At 41.8% G+C, this 25,659-nt stretch overlaps 1 protein-coding gene across 13 annotated transcripts in view; it reads left to right on the forward strand.

Annotated features, from left to right (window-relative positions):
* zc3h13 (zinc finger CCCH-type containing 13) overlaps positions 1–25,659 on the forward strand; it is a 165,901-nt gene that overhangs the window by 10,039 nt on the left and 130,203 nt on the right. For 9 of the 13 annotated variants that reach the window (XM_072514301.1, XM_072514305.1, XM_072514309.1 and 6 more), the window contains 2 exons: positions 20,020–20,152; positions 25,146–25,255. In XM_072514301.1, the coding sequence (XP_072370402.1) occupies positions 20,036–20,152; positions 25,146–25,255 (227 nt within the window). In that variant the 5' untranslated portion in view covers positions 20,020–20,035. Of the gene's footprint in view, positions 1–20,019; positions 20,153–23,616; positions 23,753–25,145; positions 25,256–25,659 lie in introns of those variants that run through there. The other 4 variants (XM_072514308.1, XM_072514314.1, XM_072514307.1 and 1 more) reach the window with 3 other exon arrangements.

A 25,659-nucleotide genomic window follows, 5' to 3' on the forward strand; every position in this document is an offset into this window, starting at 1 on the left:
CATAACCTCACTAGTCTTGAACTCCATCCCTCTAGCAATGAAAGACAAAACTCGATTAGCCTTCTTAATCACCTGTTGCACCTGCACACCAACTTTTTGCGACTCGTGCACCAGCACACCCAGGTCCCTCTGCACAGTGAGCATGTTTTAACATCTTACCGTTTAAATAATAACCCATTCTGCTGTTATTCCTCCCAAAATGGATAGCCTCACACTTGGCAACATTGAATTCCATCTGCCAGACCCTAGCCCATTCACCTAACCTATCCAAATCCTTCTGCAGACTTCCGGTATCCTCTGCACTTTTTGCTTTACCACTCATCTTAGTGTCGTCTGCAAACTTTGACACATTGCACTTGGTCCCCAACTCCAAATCGTCTATGTAAATTGCGAACAACTGCGGGCCCAACACTGATCCTTGAGGGACCCCACTAGTTACAGGTTGCCAACCAGAGAAACACCCATTTATCCCCACTCTCTGCTTTCTGTTAGTTAACCAATCCTCTACCCATTTACCCTCAATGCCATGCATCTTTAGTTTATGCAGCAACCTTTTGTGTGGCACCTTGTCAAAAGCTTTCTGGAAATCCAGATATACCACATCTATTGGCTCCCCGTTATCTACTGCACTGGTAACGGCCTCAAAGAATTCTACCAAATTAGTCAGACACGACCTACCCTTTGTGAACCCATGCTGCGTCTGCCCAATGGGACAATTTCCCTCCAGGTGCCCCGCTATTTCCTCCTTAATGATAGATTCCAGCATTTTCCCTATAACCCGAAGTTAAGCTTACCGGCCTATAATTACCCGCTTTCTGACGACCTCCTTTTTTAAACAGTGGTGTCACGTTTGCTACTTTCCAATCCTCTGGGACCACCCCAGAGTCTAGTGAATTTTGATAAATTATCACTAGTGCGTTTACAATTTCCCTAGCCATCTCTTTTAACACTCTGGGATGCATCCCATCAGGGCCAGGAGACTTGTCTACCTTTAGCCCCATTAGCTTGCCCAATACTGCCTCCTTAGTGATTACAATCATCTCAAGGTCCTCACCTATCATATCCTTATTTCCATCTGTCACTGGCATGTTATTTGTGTCCTCCACTGTGAAGACTGACCCAAAAAACCTGTTCAGTTCCTCAGCCATTTCCCCGTCTCCTATTATTAAATCTCCCTTCTCATCTTCCAAAGGACTAATATTTACCTTAGCCACTCTTTTTTGTCTTATATATTTGTAGAAGCTTTTACTATCTGCTTTTATGTTCTGAGCCAGTTTACTTTCATAGTCTACCTTGCTCTTCTTTATGGCTTTTTTAGTAGCTTTCTGTTGTCCCCTAAAGACTTCCAGTCCTCTAGTCTCCCACTAATTTTTGCCATGTTTTTTCCTTCAATTTGATACTCTCCCTCACCTCCTTAGATATCCAAGGTCGATTTTTCCCCTTTCTACCGTCTTTCTTTTTTGTCGGTATGAACCTTTTCTGAACACTGTGAAAGATCGCTCGGAAGGTTCTCCACTGTTCCTCAACTGCTTCACCATGAAGTCTTTGCTCCCAGTCTACCTTAGCTAGTTCTTCTCTCATCCCATTGTAATCGCCTTTATTTAAGCACAAAACACTAGTGTTTGATTTTACCTTGTCATTCTCCAACTGTATTTTAAATTCCACCATATTGTGGTCGCTCCTTCCAAGAGGATCCCGAACTATGAGATCATTAATCAATCCTGCCTCATTACACAGGACCAGATCTAGGACCGCTTGTTCCCTTGTAGGTTCCATTACATACTGTTCCAGGAAATTATCCCGGGCACATTCTATAAACTCCTCCTCAAGGCTGCCTTTACCAACCTGGTTAAACCAATCGATATGCAGATTAAAATCTCCCATGATAACCGCTGTACCATTTCTACATGCATCTGTTATTTCTTTGCTTATTGCCTGCCCTACCATCCTGTTACTATTTGGTGGCCTATAGACTACTCCTATCAGTGACCTTTTCGCCTTACTATTCCACCCAGGTAAGATTTGAATTTACAGTGTTTTTGTGTGCAGAAGTAATAGAATGATGCTATTCAGTGGAAGTAAAATACCACACTGGGACTTAATATGCAGTTCCAAATTCTTGAATACTGCAGTAGATTCCATCTCTCATCCCCAAGTTTGAATAACCGTTAATATATGCTGTGCTGATGTAGAGAATGAATGAATGAGTAAGAGCGTATTGGTTCAAGATAATCATGAAATAGTGCACGGTGAAAAGAAAGGGCTTTATTTTACAATTATTATTAACCTTAAATGTACTTAGTACAGTTAACAACAATTCACTACTGCATGCCAATACCTGTGACCTCTTTCAGCCGTGAGTGAGAGCAGTTATTTCATTTTTGGGCTATGATGCAAAATACATACAACCTGTTCATTTAGAGTGCATGTGTGGATTTTAGATAGGGAGAACACCTATCCAATAATCTACCCCAAGTTCCTCCCTATGGCCGGAGAGAATCCCTGCACGACCTTGTGTACTTTCCAAAATCCATTCAGACTGGCATAAATAGGTGAATGAAATATTAGTTTCTGCTCGAAAGGACTAGTATTTTGTTAGTCTGTCTTGGATGCCCAACCATTATTTTTTTTAATGCAGTCAGCTCTCCTTCCTCCTGGTGAGCTTCTCATGTCAGGTTTTCCTCTTCATTTTGTATTTTAATTATGGATGAATATATATGTGTTTTGTCTGAGTTTTTCTATACAATTTAATATTAACAGTTTTACTGCATAGTCTATTCAGCACATTGTTAACAAACCATGGGAATATTGAATTTAAACTAATGCTATTTCCTGTCTGCTCCCCCCCCCCCCCCATGAAGAATTTATGAATTTACTTTGCCAGTTTTGTTCTTCTCTTCTGAAGACATTAACTCCTGGGTTGTTTCCACAGCCATGGATAGGGTGCAGGGCATTTTTAAAATACCTATTCTTCAGGTGTGAGTTTGGACAGTGCCTATTGGCAGGCAGCTTCATGGCCATGTCCAATTCTATCCCCTCCAAAACATAAGCACGTTCACTTCCCTGCAGTGATAAATGGATATTGATAAGTAAAAATTCTTACTGACCCCATCTCCTCTCCATGGCTCGAGGGTGCTGAGGTTATTTACAGAAACCCAACTGCTGCCCTGGTTCAGATCAGCACAGGTCAGGAATGAAGCCTCCACTTGGAAAACTTGAACCATTAAATGCCAATGCAATTATCCAATTGAATGAGGCTTGTCGACCATTATTTCAGTTTGTACCTGTGACTCTTGTCATTATTGACAACTGTCATGTGAAAGTAACTTTAAGAAATGGGTGTTTATAAATGAGTGTGTATATAAATATCTGTAGTGAGAGTACCTTTAAGAAATGGGTGTTTACTACTGCAGTGATGTCAGAGTGTGGGTGGAGCTGGGCTGTCTGTCAGCTTTTTACTTTTGTTTTTGAGCCGGCTGCAAGGTATGTTTTAGTTTAGTTTTCAGAGCTGGATAGCTGCAGTCACAGCCAGAAGGTGTATGAATCTCTCTCTGAACCCTAAAGACTATAAATCAATCCTGGTGATTTAAAACTAATAACAGTAGTGATGTTAACCTGATGTGCTTCTGGTAAAAGGTGTTTTAAGTCGTATGGATGTTAAAAGGAAAGCTTAACGGATTACTTAGTGTTGTATTCTTTGGGGGTTGTATTTGAATTGATGGCTGCTAAGATGTTCACTGTATATTTTAGAAAGGTTAACTTGAGTTCATAGAATAAACATTGTTTCGCTTCAAAAAATACTTTTCCATTTCTTCTGTACCACACCTGTAGAGTGGGCCGTGTGCTCCCCATACCACAATCTATTAAAAGTTGTGGGTAAGGTGAACTCCATGATACACTTTGGGGTCTCTAAACCTTGGCCCATAACACAACAGTGCTTTGCATTATATTACAATCCCGGACCAGATCCCAACAGTTGCTAGGATACTGGACAGAAATCCCAATATTTGATTTAATTTGTAAGACTGAGGAAAGGACACTTCGCTCCAGGAGCACAAATATCGATATGATATATTAAAACTTTATTACTAACACAGGATTAAAATAACTTTTAACATCATACAAGAAAATAGCTCACAATTACTCATTAACAATACTTAACAATGAAAATGAAACAACTCCTAACCGCTTATCTCCAATCAAGCAAAACCCGTCTCAGGTCAAAATCCACTTTTAAATAGAGTTAGCAAACACAGGGTTACATGACGTACACTTGAATAGAGTTCCTTTTAAAAGACTGATAGGAGAGAGGGAAATCCAGTCAGAAAACAGTCTGTAGATTGTTGTCTGGTCCAGACTACTGTTTAACCTGCCAGCCTTTGGCAAAAAGCTCTTATCCTGTTCACAGGCAAATCTTTAACCGTTTTGAGAGAGGTTGTTCGTCTGGTCACATCCCAATCTTCCAACTGAATTCCAAAACTGAAAAACAACACCTGACTGCTTCAGCTCCTGGCTCATCCCATTAATTATATCATCTTACTAAAGCAAAACACAATGTGTCTGATTATCTGCTCCCCAGGGAACGCTCTTTATATAACCAGCAGTCCTTTCTTTTACAATGCTTTAATTGCACCTCTGTTATGGGCCAGGGTTTAGAGAAACCCAAAGTGTATCATGGAGTTCACCTGACCTACAACTTTTAATAGATTGTGGTATGGGGAGAACACGGCCCACTCTACAGGTGTGGTACAGCAGAAATGGAAAAGTATTTTTTAAAGCAAAACAATTTATTCTATGAACTCAAGTTAACCTTTTTAAAACATACAATGAACATCTTAGCAACCATCAATTCAAATATAACCCCCAAAGAATACAACACTATGTAATCCTTAAGCTGTCCTTTTAACATCCATAAAACTAAAAAAAACTTTTAACAGAAGCACATCAGGTTAAAGTCACTACTGAGAGCAGTTATTAGTTTTAAATCACCAAAGGATCGACTTACAGTCTTTAGATTACAGAGCGAGAGAGACTCATACACCTGGCTGTGACTGCAGCTAGCCAGCTCTGAAAACGAAACTATAAAGCACCCTGCAGCAAACAGCCTACAACAAAAGTACAAAGCTGACAGACAGCCTAGCTCCACTCACACTCTGACATCACTGATAAACACCCATTTCTTAAAGGCACATTTCTTAAACACCCATTTCTTAAAGGTATTCTCACATGACACCTCTGTAGCCAAAAAGCCTGGATGTCTTTTAAATGTGGACTTTTAAAAGTACATCCACACACTAATCCATGCTTTTAACTTTTCTGCACCTGATACATATAATACAATATATATATATGAAATTCCTATATTCATCACACTTAGAATATTTTGAGACACAATAGTTACTGTCCAAAATTGACATTTGTAATGTTGCCCACTTTTCAATTGGCAAACCTGTTATTACAATCTCAAGCTCCATTGAAACATGGCTGTATGAGAATGTTTAGGTTTGTGATATTGCCACATGGGAAGAATTGATTAATGGAAGTTGCCATATAGCTGTTATTGAAGTGGAGCACAATGGAGAGTGTATATTTTCATACAATGTCCCCTTAAACTATGTGGGGATCACAGCAGTAACAGATGTAATCTTTTTCTTATCTGATATGTGGATTGCTTGTGGATTAGCCATCTTGAACTATACAAGTAAGTAAAGCTGCCATAGGCTGATTTCCCCTTTGAGGGGGAGAGCTGACTGGTGGTGATTTAATCTGAGGATCACCACACCTCAGGCGAATGGCAAGGTTGAGATGGTGGGGCCTTCATGAATAACCTTAGCCGGTATTGAACCCGCGCTGTTGGCCTCACTCTGCATCACAAACCAAATGTCTAGCTAAACCGGCACACCAGGGTGAAGTGTTCGTACTTGCATATCTGACGTGAGTATTGCACACCATTTTCATCATGAAATCAGAGGTTCATACAGGAAACATATCTTATGCAAGCCAAGATGCTTTAATTTAAGTGATTCTGTTGATTTTTCTTCAACCTCACCTATCCACACTAAATAAATCCAGTTCACACTGAACATGAGATCAAACATCTGCAAGGAAGCTTCCTGCTGATAGCATCTACCGCCCCCCTTCAGCTGATGATTCAGTACTCTTCTATGTTGAATACCATTAGGAACAAGCAGTGAAGGTGGCAAAGACACAGAGCGTACTCTGGGGTGGTGGCTTCAATATACATTTATCAAGAGTGGTTTGGTAGCACCACCATTGAAGAACCTCATTGACCTCATCCTCACCTGTCCTAAATGCAACTCTCCATGATAGTATAGGCACACAGTCCTTCTGGAGATGAAGACCAGTCTTCATGCTGAGGACACACTATTGTATTGTGTGCAGTACCACCATGCTAAATAGAATAGGTTCCGAACAGATCTAGCAGCTCAAAACTTGTTTTCTATTTGTGCATGAAATGTGAATGTCAAGGGCAAGGACAACATTTGTTGTCCATCCCTAATTGCCCTAGAGAGCAGTGAAAAGTGAGCCACATTGCTTGGGTCTGGAGTCACATATAGGCCAGACCAGGTAAGGAGGGCAGAATTCCTTTCCTAAAGGATATTAGTGAATCAGGTAGATTTTTACAACAATCAGTGATAGTTTTATGGTTACCATTTAGACTAGCTCTCAATTGCAGATTTAATTAATTGAATTTAAATTTCACCGGCTGCTGTGGTGAAATTTAAACCTGGTCCTCCAGAGCGTTAGTCTAAGCCTCTGGATTACCAGTCTGGTGACATTACCACGATGTCACCATCTCCCCAAATGTCACTGAACTTATTCCTTACCCGATCAAGCTGGGAACCAATCCTGTTTCAATGAGGAATGTAGAAGAAGATAGCAGAAACCGTACCAGGTGTACCTAACAATGAGATGTCAACTTAGTGAAGCTATAACAAAGAACTACATGTATGCTCAACAGAGAAAGCAACTGCATTCAGAGCTAAGCAATTCCACAACCAATGGATCAGATAACAATTGTAGGCCTGCCACATCCATTCATGAATTATGGTGGACGATTAAAGCACTAAAGGGCAGAGAAGGCTCCATAAACATCTCCATCCTCATTAATGATAGAGCATAGCAATCATTGAGTGCAAAAGACAGGGCTGAAGCCTTTGCATCCATCTTCAGTTAGAAGTGCCGATGATCCACCTTGGCCTTTTCTTGAGATCCCCATCATCACAAAAGGCAGCCTTCAACCAATTCAATCCACTCCACGTGATATCAAGAAATGGCTGAATGCACTGGGTACTGCAAAGGCTATAACAATATCTGGCTGCAGTGCTCAGAGTTAACATGTCTCTAGCCAAACCATTCCAGTTAGTATTCAGAATCTACCTGACAATGTGGATAATTGCCCAGGTATGACCTGTCCACAGAAAGCAGAACAAATCCAATTTGGCCAATTGCCACCATTAGTCAACTATTAATCATCAGCAAAGCAATGGAAGTTGGCATTGCTATAAAATGATGTTTATTCATCAATAACCTGCCCACCAATGTTCAGTTTGGGTTCCACCAAGTTAACTAAGCTCCAAACCTCCTTCCAGCCTTGGTCCAAACATGAACAAAAGAGCTGAATTCCAGAGGTGAGAGTGGCTGCTCTTGGCATCAAGGCATTTGATCACGTTTAGCATCAAGATCCCACCAAGAGGAATACTCTTCAGTAGCAGATCTCATACCTAGCATCAATGAAGATATGGTTATTGATGTTGGAGGTCAATCAACTCAGCCCCAGGACATCACTGCAGGAGTTCTTCATCATTGACAAAAAATTGACCATGTACTTAAATATTGTGGCTCCAAGAGTAAGTCAGTGTCCTGGGTATTCTGCACAAGTGACTCACCTGATTCCCCCAAAACATTTCTACCATCGACAAGTTCGGAGTTTGTTGAAATGCTGTTCACCTGTCTGGATGAGTATCAGCCCCAACAACGCTCAAGAAGCTCAATAGCATCCAGGGAAAAGGGGCCAATTGATTGGCAACCCATCCACCACCTGAAGCATTCACTGCCTTCACAAACGCTGCACAGTGACAGCACTGTGTACTGTCCACAAGATACATTGCAGAAACTTACCAAGTCTTTTACAGGTACCGTCCAAACCTGCGACCTTGACCAACTGCAAGGGAGAGGACAGTGGGAACACCACCACCTGCATGTCCTCTCCAAGTCCTAGCTCATCCTGACTTGACCATTCCTTAATTGCTGGGTTAAATTCCTGGAACTCCCTCCCTAAGCGCTTTGTGATTGTACCTACACCACACACACTGCCGCGGTTTAAGAAGGAAACTCATCACAATCTCCTGAAGTGCCATTGGGAATGGGTAACAAATGCATGCCTTGCTGGTGAAACCCATATGAAATTTAAAAAATCATTTTACATATCTTGGGGACGATTCTCCAAGCCCCGCGCCGGGTCGGAGAATCGCCGCGCCACGACGTCCCGAAGCCGGCGCGCGATTCTCCGAAGTGCGGAGAATCTGCACCATTTGCGCTGCCGCGTTTGGCGCGGCGTTGGCCGTGGGCCTCTAGAATCGGCGGGGCCACTGATACTCCGGCCCGAATGGGCCGAACGGCCGCGCGGATACGACAGAGTCCCGCCGGCGCCGTTCACCCCTGGTCGCTGCCGGCGGGAACTCTGCGTGAATGGTCGGGGGGGCGGCGGCCTGTGGGGGGGCTCCGATGGGGTCTGCCCCTTGATCGGGGCCCACCGATCGGCGAACTGGCCTCTTCCCCACCCCCCCACCGGCCTACTTCACTGCGTTGCTGGTCCCTGAATACCGACGCCATGTTGAGTCTGGGCCGGCGCGCTAAAAAAGACCCTCGCACATGTGCGGGTTGGCGCGGTGCCCATTTGGCGCCGGGAAAGGATGCTGGAGCGGCGTGAACTGCTCCAGCGCCGTGCTGGCCACCTGTGGGGGGACAGAATAGGTTGTACCCGGGCCCGGTTCGCGCCGTCGTGAAACGCAATGGCGCGAACACTTGGGCTCCATTTGGGAGAATCGCCCCCCCCCCTTATTTAATGTACTTTGCCCTCAAAATGTTAAATGCCTCACCAGTATGGAGCCATGGAGGTCTACAGCACAGAAAAGGGCCTTCCTGCCCATCGCGTCTGTGCGGGTCAAAAACACCCACCTAGCTATTCTAATCCCATTTCCCAGCACTTGGCCCATGGCTTTGTATGCCTTGACATCTCAAGTGCACATTTAAATATTTCTTGTAAGCACTAGTAAGACATTTCTTATCCTTGATTATCTCACATTTTTCTATAGAAAAGGATATGGGGGGAAAGCAGGATCAGCCATGGTCATAATGAATGGTGGAGCAGGCTCGAAGAGTTGAATTCCCTCCTCCCATTTTCTGTGTTTCTATAACTATAATGGGCTGTGAACCAGTTTGTGTGTACATCACTGGTGTCACTAAGCATTCTTTTTACATATAATGTGACCGCCAGAGACATGTGATCTCATCATGTGACATGATGGGACAAAGTAGTTTGCTGCTGTGAAGAAATTTATTGCAAACTGAGATCAGGAAGAGTATTGAAGTACTTTGGGAAGTATGAGCTGAACAAAAAGCAGCGTGGATTTGTAAAAGGTAGATCATGCTTGACTCACTAAATTGAATCATTTGAAGAGGTCAATAGTACAGCGGATAGAGCATTGTCCATGGGTGTTATCTCTCTGGACTTCCAGAAGTAATTCGATAAAGTTCCACAGGAGATTATTGGCAGAGGTGAAGATATACAGAATTGAAGGGAACCTTGTGACTCATGGATTGATGATTGTTTGGGAGGTAGAAGGCAGAGAGTTGATCCATGACTGATAGGATGTGAGAAGTGGTGTTCCCCAGAGAATTCTTTTGGGCATATATTGTTACGGACGCCTGGTCAGCTCTCAACAGTGGCTAAGAGACTGGACTAGATGCCGTCACATTTTTAAGTTTTAGGGCGGAGCGGAAATATCGATTTGTTCCAGGAGTGATAGTAGAACAAATAGGGCTTGGTTATTTTATAAACAAACTTTATTAAAAGGAAAGAAAACCATATTTTAACTTCAACCCTAACAATTACATGCAGTTCCTTAACACACTAATTCCCATTAAACAGAACGTCAAATACATACATTCAGCTCTCATTCCACTTACATAGACAGGCAAAGATGGTACTTGTATTTATGAAGCAATTCTCTGCTGTATTGGGATCTCATTTCTGGACTCAATTTCCTAATAGCGCCCTTGTGTAATAATATATTAATAACTTGTTTAAAGAGAGAGTTATATATTAAAATTTGAAGGTAAATTGTGTTGATAGAGGGAATTTACAAACTTAGTGGAAAAACTGGCAGATGGACTTGAGTGAGGTCATAGAATTTAGATCTGAGAGACAAATAGAGTATTTTCAGAACGGTGAGAGAAGATGAACTGAGAAGAGAGATGGGATTTGGGTGTCCACGTGCACAAATCACTCTCACAGTTGAAAAAGGTAATCAAAAAGGCTATTAGAGTGCTGCCGTCTATCACAAGCTGACTAGAATGCAAAAGCGAAGAAGTGATGCTTCGGTTGTACGGCGTCATGGTCTGGCCTCAACTGGAGACCTGCTTCCAGTGCTGGGAACCACATCTCAGGAAAGATGTATTGCCCTTGGTAGGGATATAGTGTATATTCACCAGAATGATACTGGGAATTAAAAGGATAAATTAGAAGGACAGGCAGCCTAAATGTGGTTTGTATCATGTTGCATTTAGAATGTTGGGGGTCATCTAATTAAGGTTTTAAAAATGAATAAATAATTGAAAAGGGAGATACAGATACACTATATCCTCCAGTGGAAGAATCTAACCCAAGGGATCATGATCTTAAAATGAGGGCTCAGCCAGTTAAGTGTAAAAACATTCATACAAAGAGTGTAGAGAGAATCTGGAACATTTCCCAAAAGGCTGTGGATGTTGGGTCAGTTGAAATTTTCAAGACTAATATTGGTGGATTTTTGTTCGGCAAGGGTATTGTTAAAAGGCAGAAATATCGGGGGTAAAACACCAGCAACATGAAACAGGCTCAGCGCGAGTTAGCAGTTAATTCTTTACCATTCCCAGTCTTCATCTCGCTGAAGTTCAGAGAGATAGTTCAAACCACTTCCTGGTTTCTAATATTTTTAGTTGGTTTGAAATGTAAAAACCGTGACTATATTTTCCAAGTCAATGAAAAATTAAAACTGTGAAAAACTGGCTGCTGGTTCACTGCAGGCTGTTTTATCACCACTGCGTTAGATCTACATCACCCCCGAGGAGCTGAGGTACAAATCATCCATAGACCATAGAACATTACAGCACAGTACAGGCCCTTCAGCCCTCGATGTTGCGCCGACCTGTGAAACCACTCTAAAGCCCATCTACACTATTCCCTTATCATGCATATGTCTATCCAATGACCATTTGAATGCCCTTAGTGTTGGCGAGTCCACTACTGTTGCAGGCAGGGCATTTCACGCCCTTACTACTCTGAGTAAAGAACCTACCTCTGACATCTGTCCTATATCTATCTCCCCTCAATTTAAAGCTATGTCCCCTCGTGCTGGACATCACCATCCGAGGAAAAAGGCTCTCACTGTCCACCCTATCTAATCCTCTGATCATCTTGTATGCCTCAATTAAGTCACCTCTTAACCTTCTCTCTAATGAAAACAGCCTCAAGTCCCTCAGCCTTTCGTCATAAGATCTTCCCTCCATACCAGGCAACATTCTGGTAAATCTCCTCTGCACCCTTTCCAATGCTTCCACATCCTTCCTATAATGCGGCGACCAGAATTGCACGCAAAACTCCAATTGCGGCCGCACCAGAGTTTTGTAGAGCTGCAACATGACCTCATGGCTCAAATTTAATCCCTCTACCAATACAAGCTAACACACCATATGCCTTCTTAACAACCCTCTCAACCTGGGTGGCAACTTTCAGGGATCTATGTACTTGGACACCGAGATCTCTCTGCTCATCCACACTGCCAAGAATCTTACCATTAGCCCAGTACTCAGTCTTCCTGTTATTCCTTCCAAAATGAATCACCTCACACTTTTCTGCATTAAACTCCATTTGCCACCTCTCAGCCCAGCGCTGCAACGCATCTATGTCCCTCTGTAATTTGTAACATCCTTCCGCACTGTCCACAACTCCACCGACTTTAGTGTCATCTGCAAATTTACTCACCCATCCTTCTACACCCTCCTCCAGGTCATTTATAAAAATGGCAAACAACAGTGGCCCCAAAACAGATTGTGGTACACCACTAGTAACTGGACTCCAGTCTGAACATTTCCCATCAACCACCACCCTCTGTCTTCTTCCAGCTAGCCAATTTCTGATCCAAACTGCTAAATCACCCTGAATCCCATGCCTCCATATTTTCTGCAGTAGCCTACCGTGGGGAACCTTATCAAACGCTTTACTGAAATCCATATACACCACATCAACTGCTTTACCCTCATCCACCTGTTTGGTTACCTTCTCAAAGAACTCAATAAGGTTTGTGAGACACGACCTACCCTTCACAAAACTGTGTTGACTATCTCTAATCAAATTATTCCTTTCCAGATGATTATACATCCTATCTCTTATAAACCTTTCCAAGATTTTGCCCACAACAGAAGTAAGGCTCACTGGTCTATAGTTACCGGGGTTGTCTCTACTTCCCTTCTTGAACAAGGGGACAATATTTGCTATCCTCCAGTCTTCTGGCACTATTCCTGTAGACAAAGAGGACTTAAAGATCAAAGCCAAAGACCCAGCAATATCCTCCCTAGCTTCCCAGAGAATCCTCGGATAAATCCCATCCGGCCCAGGGGACTTATCTATTTTCACACTTTCCAGAATTGCTAACACCTCCTCCTTATGAACCTCAAGCCCTTCTAGTCTAGTAGCCTGAATCTCAGTATTCTCCTCGACAACATTATCTTTTTCCTGTGCGAATACTGACGAAAAATATTCATTTAGCACCTCTCCTATCTCCTCGGACTCCATGCACAACTTCCCGCTACTGTCCTTGACTGGCCCTACTCTTACCCTAGTCTTTCTTTTATTCCTGACATATCAATAGAAAGCCTTAGGGTTATCCTTGATCCTACCTGCCAAAGACTTCTCATGTCCCCTCCTGGCTCTTCTTAGCTCTCTCTTTAGGTCCTTCCTAGCTAACTTGTAACTCTCGAGCGTCCTAACTGAACCTTCATGTCTCATCTTTACATAAGCCTCCTTCCTCTTGACAAGTGTTTCGACTGTTTTAGTAAACCACGGTTCCCTTGCTCGACCACTTCCTCCCTGCCTGACAGGTACATACTTATCAAGGACACGCAGTAGCTGTTCCTTGAACAAGCTCCACACTTCCATTGTGCCCGTCCCCTGCAGTTTTCCTCTCCATCCGATGCATCCTAAGTCTTGCCTTATCGCATCAGAATTGCCTTTCCCCCAGATATAACTCTTGCCCTGCGGTATATACCTATCCCTTTCCATCACTAAAGTAAACGTAATCGAATTGTGATCACTATCACCAAAGTGCTCGCCTACCTCCAAATCTAACACCTGTCCTGGTTCATTACCCAGTACCAAATCCAAAATGGCCTCGCCTCTCGTTGGCCTATCTACATACTGTGTCAGGAAACCCTCCTGCACACATTGGACAAAAACGGACCCATCTAAAGTACTCTAACTATAGCGTTTCCAGTCAATATTTGGAAAGTTAAAGTCCCCCATAACAACTACCCTGTTGCTTTCGCTCCTATCCAGAAGCATCTTTGCAATCCTTTCCTCTACATCTCTGGAACTTTTCGGAGGCCTATATAAAACCCCTAACAGAGTGACCTCTCCTTTCCTGTTTCTAACGTCAGCCCATCCTACCTCAGTAGACGAGTTCTCATCAAACGTCCTTTCTGCCACCGTAATACTGTCTTTGACTAACAATGCCACCCCTCCCCCTCTTTTACCACCATCCCTGAGCTTACTGAAATATCTAAACCCCGGCACCTGCAACAACCATTCCTGTCCCTGCTCTATCCATGTCTCCGAAATGGCCACAACATCGAAGTCCCATGTACCCCCTTTTATTCCCTTTTCTTCTCATGTACTTAATGATCTGTTGAGCTGCTCGCAGAAAAATACTTTTCACTGTACCTCGGTACACGTGACAATAAACAAATCCAATCCAATCCAATCCAATCCAATCCAACCAACCCATGCCGCAAGTTCACCCACCTTATTCCGGATGCTCCTGGCATTGAAGAAGACACACTTTAAACCACCTTCCTGCCTGCCGGTACACTCCTGCAACTTTGAAACCTTACTCATGACCTCACTACTCTCAACCTCCTGTATACTGGAGCTCCAATTCAGGTTCCCAAGCCCCTGCTGAACTAGTTTAAACCCTCCCGAAGAGCATTCGCAAATTTCCCCCCAGGATATTGGCACCCCTCTGGTCCAGGTGTAGACCATCCCGTTTGTAGAGGTCCCACCGACCCCAGAATGAGCCCCAATTATCCAGAAATCTGAAACCCTCCCTCCTGCACCATCCCTGTAGCCACGTGTTCAACTCCTCTCTCTCCCTATTCCTCGTCTCGCTATCACGTGGCACTGGTAACAACCCAGAGATAATAACTCTGTCCTAGATCTAAGTTTCCACCCTAGCTCCGTGTTCCTGCATTACATCCCTATCCCTTTTCCTGCCTATGTCGTTGGTACCTATGTGGACCACAACTTGGGGCTGCTCCCCCTCCCCCTTAAGGATCCCGAAAACACAATCCGAGACATCACGGACCCTGGCACCTGGGAGGCAACACACCAACCGTGAGTCTCTCTCGTTCCCACAATCTCCTATCTATCCCCCTAACTATAGAGTTTCCAATGACTAATGCTCTGCTCCTCTCACCCCAGTCCCTTCTGAGCAACAGGGGCAGACTCTGTGCCAGAGACCTGTACCCCATGGCTTACCCCTGGTAAGTCGTTCCCCCCCCCCCCCTAACAGTATCCAAAGCGGTATACTTGTTACTAAGGGGAACGACACAGGGGATCCCTGTACTGACTGCTTCCTCCCAGCCCCTCTCACCATCACCCATCTATGTTTATTCTTCGGAATAACTACATCCCTGAAGCTTCTATCTATGACCACCTCTGCCTCCCGAATGATCCGAAGTTCATCCAGCTCCAGTTCCCTAATGCGGTTTCTGAGGAGCTGGAGATGGGTGCACTCCCCACAGATGAAATCAGCAGGGACACTGACGGCATCCCTCACCTCAAACATTCTGCAGGAGGAACATTGCACTACCTTCCCTGCCATCCCCTCTAGATAAAAAAAGAAAGAAAGAGCTCACCTGTTATTCACTCCCCTTCTCAGCAAGCACTCACTCAGCAACCTCTGCGCCCCGCACAATAACACCTGAGGGAAAATAAAAGAAAAACTACTTACCAGTCACCAGCCAATCCCTTACCTGCAGGCTGTGATGTCACGGTTCAACTTCTTTCGACTTCTACCTGCCCTCGAGCCTTCCTCTTGATCTTGATCCATGGGCTAATAGAAGACTAAATTCAAGGAGCTGAATAAGAACGTAAGAACATAAGAACTAGGAACAGGAGTAGGCCATCTGGCCCCTCGAGCCTGCTCCGCCATTTAATGAGATCATGGCTGATCTTTGTGGACTCAGCTCCACTCTCCGGCCCGTACACCATATCCCCGAATCCCTTTATTCTTTAGAAAGGCATCTATCTTTTTCTTAAAAACGTTTAAAGAAGGAGCCTCAACTGCTTCACTGGGCAAGGAATTCCAGAGATTTACAATCCTTTGGGTGAAGAAGTTCCTCCTACACTCCGTCCTAAATCTACCTCCCCTTATTTTGAGGCTATGCCCCCTAGTTCTGCTGTCCCCGACCAGTGGAAACAACCTGCCCGCATCTATCCTATCTATTCCCTTCATAATTTTATATGTCTCAATAAGATCCCCCCGCATCCTTCTAAACTCCAATGAGTACAGTCCCAGTCTACTCAACCTCTCGTCATAATCTAATCCCCTCAACTCTGGGATCAACCTAGTGAATCTCCTCTGCACTCCCTCCAGTGCCAATATGTCCTTTCTCAGGTAAGGAGACCAAAACTGAACACAATACTCCAGATGCGGCCTCACCAACACCCTATACAATTGCAGCATAACCTCACTAGTCTTGAACTCCATCCCTCCAGCAATGAAAGACTAAACTCGATTAGCCTTCTTAATCACCTGTTGCACCTGTACACCAACTTTTTGAGACTCATGCACCAGCACACCCAGGTCCCTCTGCACAGCAGCATGTTTTAACATCTTACCGTTTAAATAATAATCCATTCTGCTGTTATTCCTCCCAAAATGGATAGCCTCACACATGGCAACATTGAATTCCACTGCCAGACCCTAGCCCATTCACCTAACCTATCCAAATCCTTCTGCAGACTTCCGGTATCCTCTGCCCTTTTTGCTTTACCACTCATCTTAGTGTCGTCTGCAAACTTTGACACATTGCACTTGGTCCCCAACTCCAAATCATCCATGGCCTACTCCTGTTTCTTTTTGACTTTCCTTTATGTACAGAGTTGTATTCACATCTACAAAACAATTACCTTGTTTCCCCCTCTTGTGTTAATTCTATATTGCCCAGTATTAGGGTACCGGACCAGACCCCGAATTATATTAGGAAACTGGACAAGAAACCCCAAATATTTTTTAATTTGTAAACTGTGAAGAAAGATACTACACCCCCAGGAGTGATTCCACTGACAAATAGGCATTTTTTGAATTAAAACAAATGTTATTATTCACACAGGATTAACCCCATTAACATCCAAGGAAAAAAGAGATTTTCAATTAACAGTTAAACCGTTTTTTAAAAAAATAAAGAAAGGTGTTTGAGCTTACTCTCCCATTTACTTCTAAAATTTCAATTAAACAAAATCCCCATACAGGTCAAATGCTACTTATTAATAAAGTTAACACTTGGTGGCTTATAGATTTATTCACAGAGAAGCTTTCCTCAGAATCCTGGGCAGAACTCTAAAACTGAAACTAAAGACAGACCCAGTCCCTCCCATGTGTGACAGCCAGCCTAGCATTTAACTCCTTAATCGCAGCTTTAACAGACATATAGGGGGCGATTCTTCGATATTGAGGCCAAGTGTTCGCGCCGTTGTGAACGCCGTCGCGTTTCACGACGGCGCAAACAGGGCCCGAGCACAACCTATTCTGGCCCCCACAGGGGGCCAGCACGGCACCGCTCCAGCGTCCTTATGCGGCACCCGCGCATGCACAGTTCGGGCAGCCCAATCCTGCGCATGCGCAGTTGGGCCGCGCCATCCTGCGCATGCGTGGGGAACGTCTTACGCACGCCGGCCCCTCACCAACATGGAACCAGTGTTCTGGGGCCGCGCACGGAAGGAGGTAGGCCTGGGGGGGGGGAGAGGCCGGCCCGCTAATTGGTGGGCCCCGATCACGGGCCAGACCCCATCGGAGGCTACCCCGATGAAGGAGCCCCCCTCCCCCTTCCACAGGCCTCCCTCGCAGAGTTCCCGCCGGCAGCGACCAGTGGTGGACGGCGCCAGCGGGAACGTGTCGTGTTGTAGCGGCCGCACTGCCCGTCCGGGCCGGAGAATGGCCGCTCGCCGGTTCTCCGAGCGGCCCGGTGCGAATCGCGCGCCGCTGGTTTCTGGGGGGTGGGAGAATCGCGTGCGGTGGTCGGGGCGGCGTGGCGCGATTCCTGCGGCGCCCCGGTGTTTCTCCCACCCGGCGTGGGGGGGGGGGGGGAGAATAGCGCCCCTTATCTGGATACTTTGGCCTAAATTATTTTACTGTAACAAACATATAATACCATATATATCAAAATTTCCTACACCCATACAGCAACACTGATAGGTGATATCTATACAGACAAGACAGGCAATAGTGAACTTTTGCTGTCAGTTGTTATAAATACCTAGTTCATGGTTCACAGAAATATTTTAAAGGTAATTTTTAGTTTTGGGAAGATTAAGTTTCCAACCAACTACACTGATAAGTGATATCTATACAGGCAAGTCAGGCAACAGTGAACTTTTGCTCTCAGTTGTTATACATACCTAGTTCATGGTTCATAGAAATATTTTAAGGGTAATTTTTAGTTTTGGGAAGATTAGATTTAATTAGAAGAGGGGATAAATGCAACTAAAGCAGCTTGATTATTACACTTAAAATGTTGGGCCATGTTGATTTAAGAGGTTAAGAGATTGAAAGGTAAGATCGTAGAAAGCAGATGGGTTTCCTTAGCTGGAGAATCTGAGATGTGTTGCCTACACTGCTTGTAAAGAAATGCAGCCGAGATAATTTTTGTTTTGGGAGTTGGAGCTGCAAGTAATTAAGCGTCCAATAAGCCCTGGAAGGCTGTGTTGTAATGGGGATGGGTGAAACTCAAGTAAGTTCAAAGGTTTCAATTTATCCATGTGTTCCTGGGGAGGGAGTGTTCTGCAGCAGGAAAATACCACAATGTGAGGGTGCTGCTGCTAGCAGGCTCCAAGCAGCCAACGTGTTGCTGTTATCTGGCTTGTGTGATTGAGATTCAGAAGACCCAAGAACCGTTTGATGGCACCATGCAGTTAGGGCACAGTAGAAATCCTAAGGAGCTGAGATGGTGTCAAAGATCATTGGTTCTACGCTGTTTAGGGTTCAGAAGAAGCCCTGGGAGCTATTTATACATTGGTATAGCTGGGGGGAATGGAGTGTGGTGAAATCCAGGGGCAGTGCTAGCCCAGTGAAGCTAGCCAGCTATTTAAATGCTGAAATTGCACCTGTAAGTAGAGGCTGAAGTGCACTTGGAAATCCAGGAGAACAGTGTCTGGTAGTCTGCAGTTGATGGGACACTTGACTTGACGCGACTTTGAGAGAATTCAGAGGCAGGAGTTTCAAAGAGATTGGTTGACTAACAGTGTTTACTGATGTCTGAGTGAGGTGCTGAGAAATCTATGGGATCTATCTGGTCGCATTTATTATTTATGTACAATGTGGAGTGTTCGACACAGTTTGTCTGTTAATTCACATGTACATCATATTAACCCTGAATATTTGAGTATAAGATAGATATTGTAAATTATTTTATCTTTTTTACTTTGTTCAAAATCTGTGGAATCTTATGGCTTTATTCACTTAGCAAGTGTCTGGAATCTCAAGCTTTGTCTACCTTGAACAAAAACATTATTGGTCCTTAACTGGATCTTACCAAAAACCTGGGGATCCAATCTAGGATCATAACACAATGCCGAGTCTTGCTAGACACAACTAAGACATGATAGGTCCACTTTTTGGCCTGCACTCGCTACTAATCTGGCTTTACTCCGATTGCAAAGCCTTGCAAAATTATTCCTAAGATACTTGCTTTTTAAAATTTCCTTACAAATATAATGGAGGGAATCTCCCCTACAGTGACTAGTGAAAAGCCTGATAAGGTAAGGCAAATTTAGCACTGATATCCGGAAGTTCTTCACCAAGAGTAATGATTATTTGAAATGTACCCCTGAGTAGCTGATTACATTGATGGGGGGACTGTAGACTTTGTTGAATGGGTGAGCTAAGCTGACCTGAACCTATACGTATTTATCTTGTGTTTTTGTGACCTTTTGAAAAGTATGGTTATGAATCCTTAAAGGAATGGACCACCAAATAAATACACACATGCAGTGATTTGCTGCATAATAATCCGACCAAGTGTAATTAAACAAACCCCAAGACTGTGCATTTTCTTTAACCCAGAAAGCCTATTTTTATAAATCTGATGTTTCAATTTGCAAATTCATATTCATAACCTACTTAACTCAGAGCTACATTTAGCCTTTTAGTTTTCCATTTATCACGATTAAAGCTAAAAGTGCAAATGAAGAAGCCAGATGTTGTCCTGTACACTTTCATATGGTTGTCTTTTTATTTTTAGCTTCCAATGAATCAGAATGTCAAAAGTGAGGAGGAAGGTTACTGTTGAAAATTCAAAGACCATTTCTGAGAGCACGTCTCGTAGACCCAGTGTGTTTGAAAGGCTTGGGCCTAGCACAGGGTCAAGTGCTGAGGTCAGTATTTTATAATGGGGATAGCTTCTACTCTCCAGTTTTTTATACTAAATATTTTCTTAAAAGGATACTCTGGACAAACAGAAACCAATGCTGTAATATAATGAATGGTACAATTGCATTTAATCGCTGCAGTGTTAATAATCTAATATAACCTTTGAATTCAATTTATATTTTCAGATGCGTATTCTGAAAAAGAATTGAGAATTTCTTGGTCCTTTTTGAAATTTATTTCTCCACTTTCCTGTGCACTGTTCTCAAACTGAGGGGTTTAACACACTCTATAATACATGAGCCACTTTGTCAAGTGAATTTAAAATCAAATTGATTACCACTATGACACGTGTATGTATTCACCTCCACAATATCTCAAACAATGGCTCCCTTCACATTTTTTATTATTTTGTGTTTTTCCTTTTTTGCCCTGGAGCAATACAGACCAGATAGTCAAGAGAACTCCTGAACTATAGATGCAAATGATCATCGATCAGAGAAAGAGGATAGATTAAGGTGGCAGGCTAGGGACTGCCCAGTGATTTGCTTAAATCAAATGCAAGTTAAAGCTTGTGAAGGAGGTTGGGTGGCTCCTGGTGTGTCATAAATATCTCCTAACCTTTGAATAAATACTTGGATACCTGTGTAACTTACCCTAAGCCAATATGTTAATACAGACAGGAAGTAGGAACTCCTCAAACATTTGGATACTTCATTGATATGTTTCTCAGGTACTGAGGTTGATCGTAATTTAAACATCAAGTTTTAATCCGCATAGTGTTTTTGAATACTTATTATTTTACACGTGACATTTGTCAGTCCATATTATTTAGTTTTCTTCCTGGTTGCCAATCACCTACTTCAAGCCAGTTAGTTTGGTATGTATTGTCTTGATCATTTGCGTGTATAGTACAACGGTTTACAGATTTTTTTTTTACTCCTATATTTCAATGAGCTAAAAAGCTACAGCTGTCCATCAGAGAGTCATTGATCTGAAATGGTATTAATGGCAGTACCCTGAGCAACATTTTTGCTGCAACTTCAGTATTTCGGGCTATATTTTGAAAATATAAAAGTGATGTGTGTAATGATCTGGGAATTGGGTATATAATGTATTGGAACTCAGTCCAATCACCTTTGAGACATACTGAATCCTACCTCGACTCCCATCTCTCCTGACACTTATGAGCTTTAAGAGTAATGCAGTTGCAATCCAATTCATAGCACAAAGATCATTTGGCTCTGGATTGCTTCCTTGTTCAGAGAGAAAACAAGAATAGTTGGCAAAGAAAATACTCCTTCTATAAGAATAGTTGGTAAACGCTAATATAGTGGAGGATTTTCTGAGAAAGAGGGTCAAGGCACATTTTTAGAGTAGCCTAGCGAGTAAGTACTTGATCACACTAAGTGCCAAAATTAGGAAACCGTTCCAATTCCAGGAATTAACTGTGTCACCTGATGACCAGACTCATTAAAATATTAAATTAAGCCAAATGTGTTTCTGGTTTCCTGGAGTACAACTTTTAAGTTACAATGGAAAGATGCATTCATGAACATTTTATGTTAAATGATTTTGAATACTGTACTGTATGTATTTTCACATTACACTTTGTTCAGATGTGTGGCTGTTGTGTCCAGAAATAAAGCATAGAATTCACACTGTGGTATCAAGTGTTTGACTGATATTGCTGGTTCATCACTGTGCTGCGCTGTGTTCCACACTTCTCATTTTGTGTTATCTGTTTGCCAGTTTTCTCTTTATAAAATCATAATAGAAAAAAAGGTTGTACAGCATTCCCCACTGCATGATGCATTCAACCGGACGAATTAGATGATCGACATAAAATGGAGTGTTGCCCCCGTTCCACCTTTGTTGTTTCGAGAGAAACGCCTCCCTCAAAAATGAAAGAAAGGAAGGTTAATTTAGGAGCGTTGGGGTTACTTAGAACAGTAAATCATTTTATGTGGAGTGAAAAGAATGGTTTCAACAATGCTGAAGCAACATGAAATATGCTTCAGCATAAATTCATACTTGTATTTCATGGTTACTCTTGAATGTTCCAGTGCATTATACCAGTTTGTAAAATACTGCTTCTTTGTACTTTTGAAAAATGCATGAGGTGCAACTTCGGTATCATGTTTTATAGCTCGTGAGGTTAATTTATTTTTAGTACAGTAAGATTCACATTAGAAATCACCTGTATCACCCACCACCAGTTTCCTTTCAAAGATCATTTGTAATCCCATACTTAGCAGTCATCGTAGGATACTATATTTCATGGAAGGTATTTAGACTAGCTGTAATTGTACAGTATGAGGTTATTGCATTTCTGAATAAATACATTGGTGCACATTTAAAGTATAATTGTCAGAATTATTTGAGTCACAACAAGGCTAAGTAAAAAATCTTGGCCCAACTGGCCATTTATTAGCGCACATTAATCACATTAGTCATAAAACATCTCTCATCAGTCATTGTCATTGATAGAATGTGAGCAATGAGTTTGAGTCGTAGCTGCCAGTCACATTTGTGACATTTTTAGCCATACTACTAAGTAAAGTATTCTACATGAACAAGGTTTTATGGTCATCTTGTCATAAGGTAGCATCATTTGTTGATTGCTGCCAATTTTCCCTGTCTGCAGCCATTGTTTAGATTTCTCTAGTTATTGGTAAGCATATTGGATTTTATAATTAGATGACAGTTGACCTCTTAAATTGCTCTGCACTAGTTAGGATAAACATTATTGATTGGTAAGCTTGTTAATGTACCAACTATTCTCACGTAAAAGAACATGGTTCTGTTGATAACCACTTATGCAATATTTCATTAAACATGAAAGAACTAATTGCTATATATCCATGAATCATTTATTCACTATCAAGCTAAAAGAAACACTACATATTTCATAGCTCTAGATAAATCCTATATCCTGAGTACTAACTTCAAGAAAAAATCTAAACAAATCCTGAACATCAGGATGTTACATCCATGTTATAAAATGCGGGGAACACTCAACAGGCCAGTCAAGATCTGTGCAATAAACAGCCAGGTTTTCCTTTTATGGGCAGATTCCTGAGAAAATTGTTCTCTCCACAGATGCTGGATAACCTGAGTTTCCCCAATATTTTCCGTTTCTGTTTCATATTTCTGCCGTATTTTGCTTTTTAATCACGTTTTTAAATTTAAGCAATTTATGCATTACACAATATTTCAAAGCAGGGGCATCTAAATTACAATATGTGATGTAAAAGATTAGCCTTCAGAAGCTCTAATCGATCATGATGTACTTTTATTGTAGGTATGAAGGTTTTACGAATCCGTTTCGAGACCCATCATGTACTTTGTTCATAGCTACATTAAATAGTCAGGATTGAAATAATGTACCTTCATAACTATATTAGCAAAATGACTTGATTTCTGTGGCTTGCTTCAGTGGTTTGAAGTGTTGTAATTCTTACCTGCACAGATGAAAAAGAGGAGCTGAGTTTGGAAATGGACCTTACTTCTTAGTTTCCAAATGTGACAGAAGTCATGAAAATTAATTTCCCTGGATGGTGCAGCACTCCGAATCAAATTCATTTTATGTTCAAAACAAAGAAAAGGTGCGGGTTACTTTAATTAAATTAAGGAGATGTGAGGGTGATGGACTATATAGCTGTAAAACTAAGTTTTTAAATCGTAAGTTGTTGAACTAAAAACATGCCCATGAAACCCTAAAAACATTCAGAACCGGGGTGTTTAATGGGCACACAAGTTGAGCAACATCCTTTGTGTCAAAAGATGCATAATAATCCATATATAAGAAGCTACTAAACAGAATATTTTAACAGGTCAGCAGGTCCTGAGCAATTTGAGTCTCCATGGACTGACTATTTTGTTAGTTTGCACAGAATGATGTTTAAAGGAACACCAATGCTATGTTAATAATTCGCTCACATCAGCAGCAGCTTTTTTATAGCTTCACATATTAAAACTAACAAATAATTAGCAAAAACCTTGAGCTAGAGGGAGGCACATGTCTGTCTAGGTTTCAAAATCCCAGGAGAACTTGTATCTAGTTTCTAATATCAATAGCATTAGTTTCAAAAAAAAGTTATACATTTTCAGCCCATTTATAACAGTTAGTTTCACACCACAATTGCCCAGAACTGGTAATTAACAACGGTCAGACAAGCTACGATGGGAGCGAGGATGTCACAAGATATACGATAATGACGTAACCATGACAGAGGATCTCCTGGCAGGAGCAGCTATAAGCAGGAGAGAAAACCCCAGATATTCTGAATGCACGCAATAAAATTAGTCATGTCTTAAAGTGGCTGCAGACATTTTGTAAAAATGTATTCACTTACTCTTGGAGTTAATAATTCATGAGGTAGCAATTTTAACTTTATTTTCATTGTATGGTGGAACTTTGGTTGATGAAACTTGGGAGCTTTTTGATTGCTGGGACTTGAAATTCTCTTAAAGCTGGGAACCATTTTAGAAAATGGAAAAATGGGAGTCAGAAGATTCATGAAATTGATGCCTGCTGTACTATAACTATCTATGAATTCTCGACAATGGTCTGCCTTTGCAGAATCATATTTCATAATTTTCCAAATCTTGTCAAAACTTGCATTACCATTTAACACAAGTATGAGAAATGTATTTAAGTCACATACAGTCGCTTGTTCCAGTAATATTGCTGTATATTTTGAACTGTTGGCTTTCTTTGAATATTCATTGAACATATTCAGGTCTTTGTGAATGTTACATTGTATAAAAAGGCACTAACCCATTTTGTAAATATTTAACCAAAATATTAGCCTTGAACACTGAAGGGGCGAAATCCTTGATTATTTGTAATTAAACTATGTTTTTTGTGACAGGGTTTTCAATAGCAGGTTTTGTACAAAATTTATAAACTGGACCACTCATGCTTATTTTATCAGTATTTTTTTAAAGCTATTCTCAACAGGTGTATAATTCCAAATTCCCTGTATTTTTATTTAGACACAATGCCGTAATTGGATGAAAACTGGCCTCTGTCCATATGGGAACACTTGTAGATTTACACATGGATCCTCACCCAGAGGTAAAGGATATAGTGCCACATACAGAAGGTAAAACATAACTGATTTTTAAAAACTTAAAGAAAATGATTTTAATAACCATTTGGTAGGACATTGTAGAATGATTTATTTAAAATCATCCACTATAATCTTGTTATAAAACAATGTGGTTCAAATGACTATGAGTAATGCGACAGGACATCTGTTGTATTTAAATATATTTTTAAAAAAAGGTTTTTTATCGACCACATGTCCAGGCTCAAATTTCAAATCTACAGATCAGGGAGACAACATTACAATCAACAATCAAAAACTTAAATTTTGGATTTTATAAGGAAAAATGGAAATTGGGTGATCAGCAAAAAAGAACAGGGAATAAATCAATCTGACGCTTAAAATAATTTTCAAAATGTTTTTGGATGCTATCTTCAACCAGCGGTAACAAAGATTACAAA

The sequence above is a fragment of the Scyliorhinus torazame genome, chromosome 8 (genome assembly GCF_047496885.1).
Source record: "Scyliorhinus torazame isolate Kashiwa2021f chromosome 8, sScyTor2.1, whole genome shotgun sequence".
In the NCBI taxonomy this organism is placed as follows: Eukaryota; Metazoa; Chordata; class Chondrichthyes; order Carcharhiniformes; family Scyliorhinidae; genus Scyliorhinus; species Scyliorhinus torazame.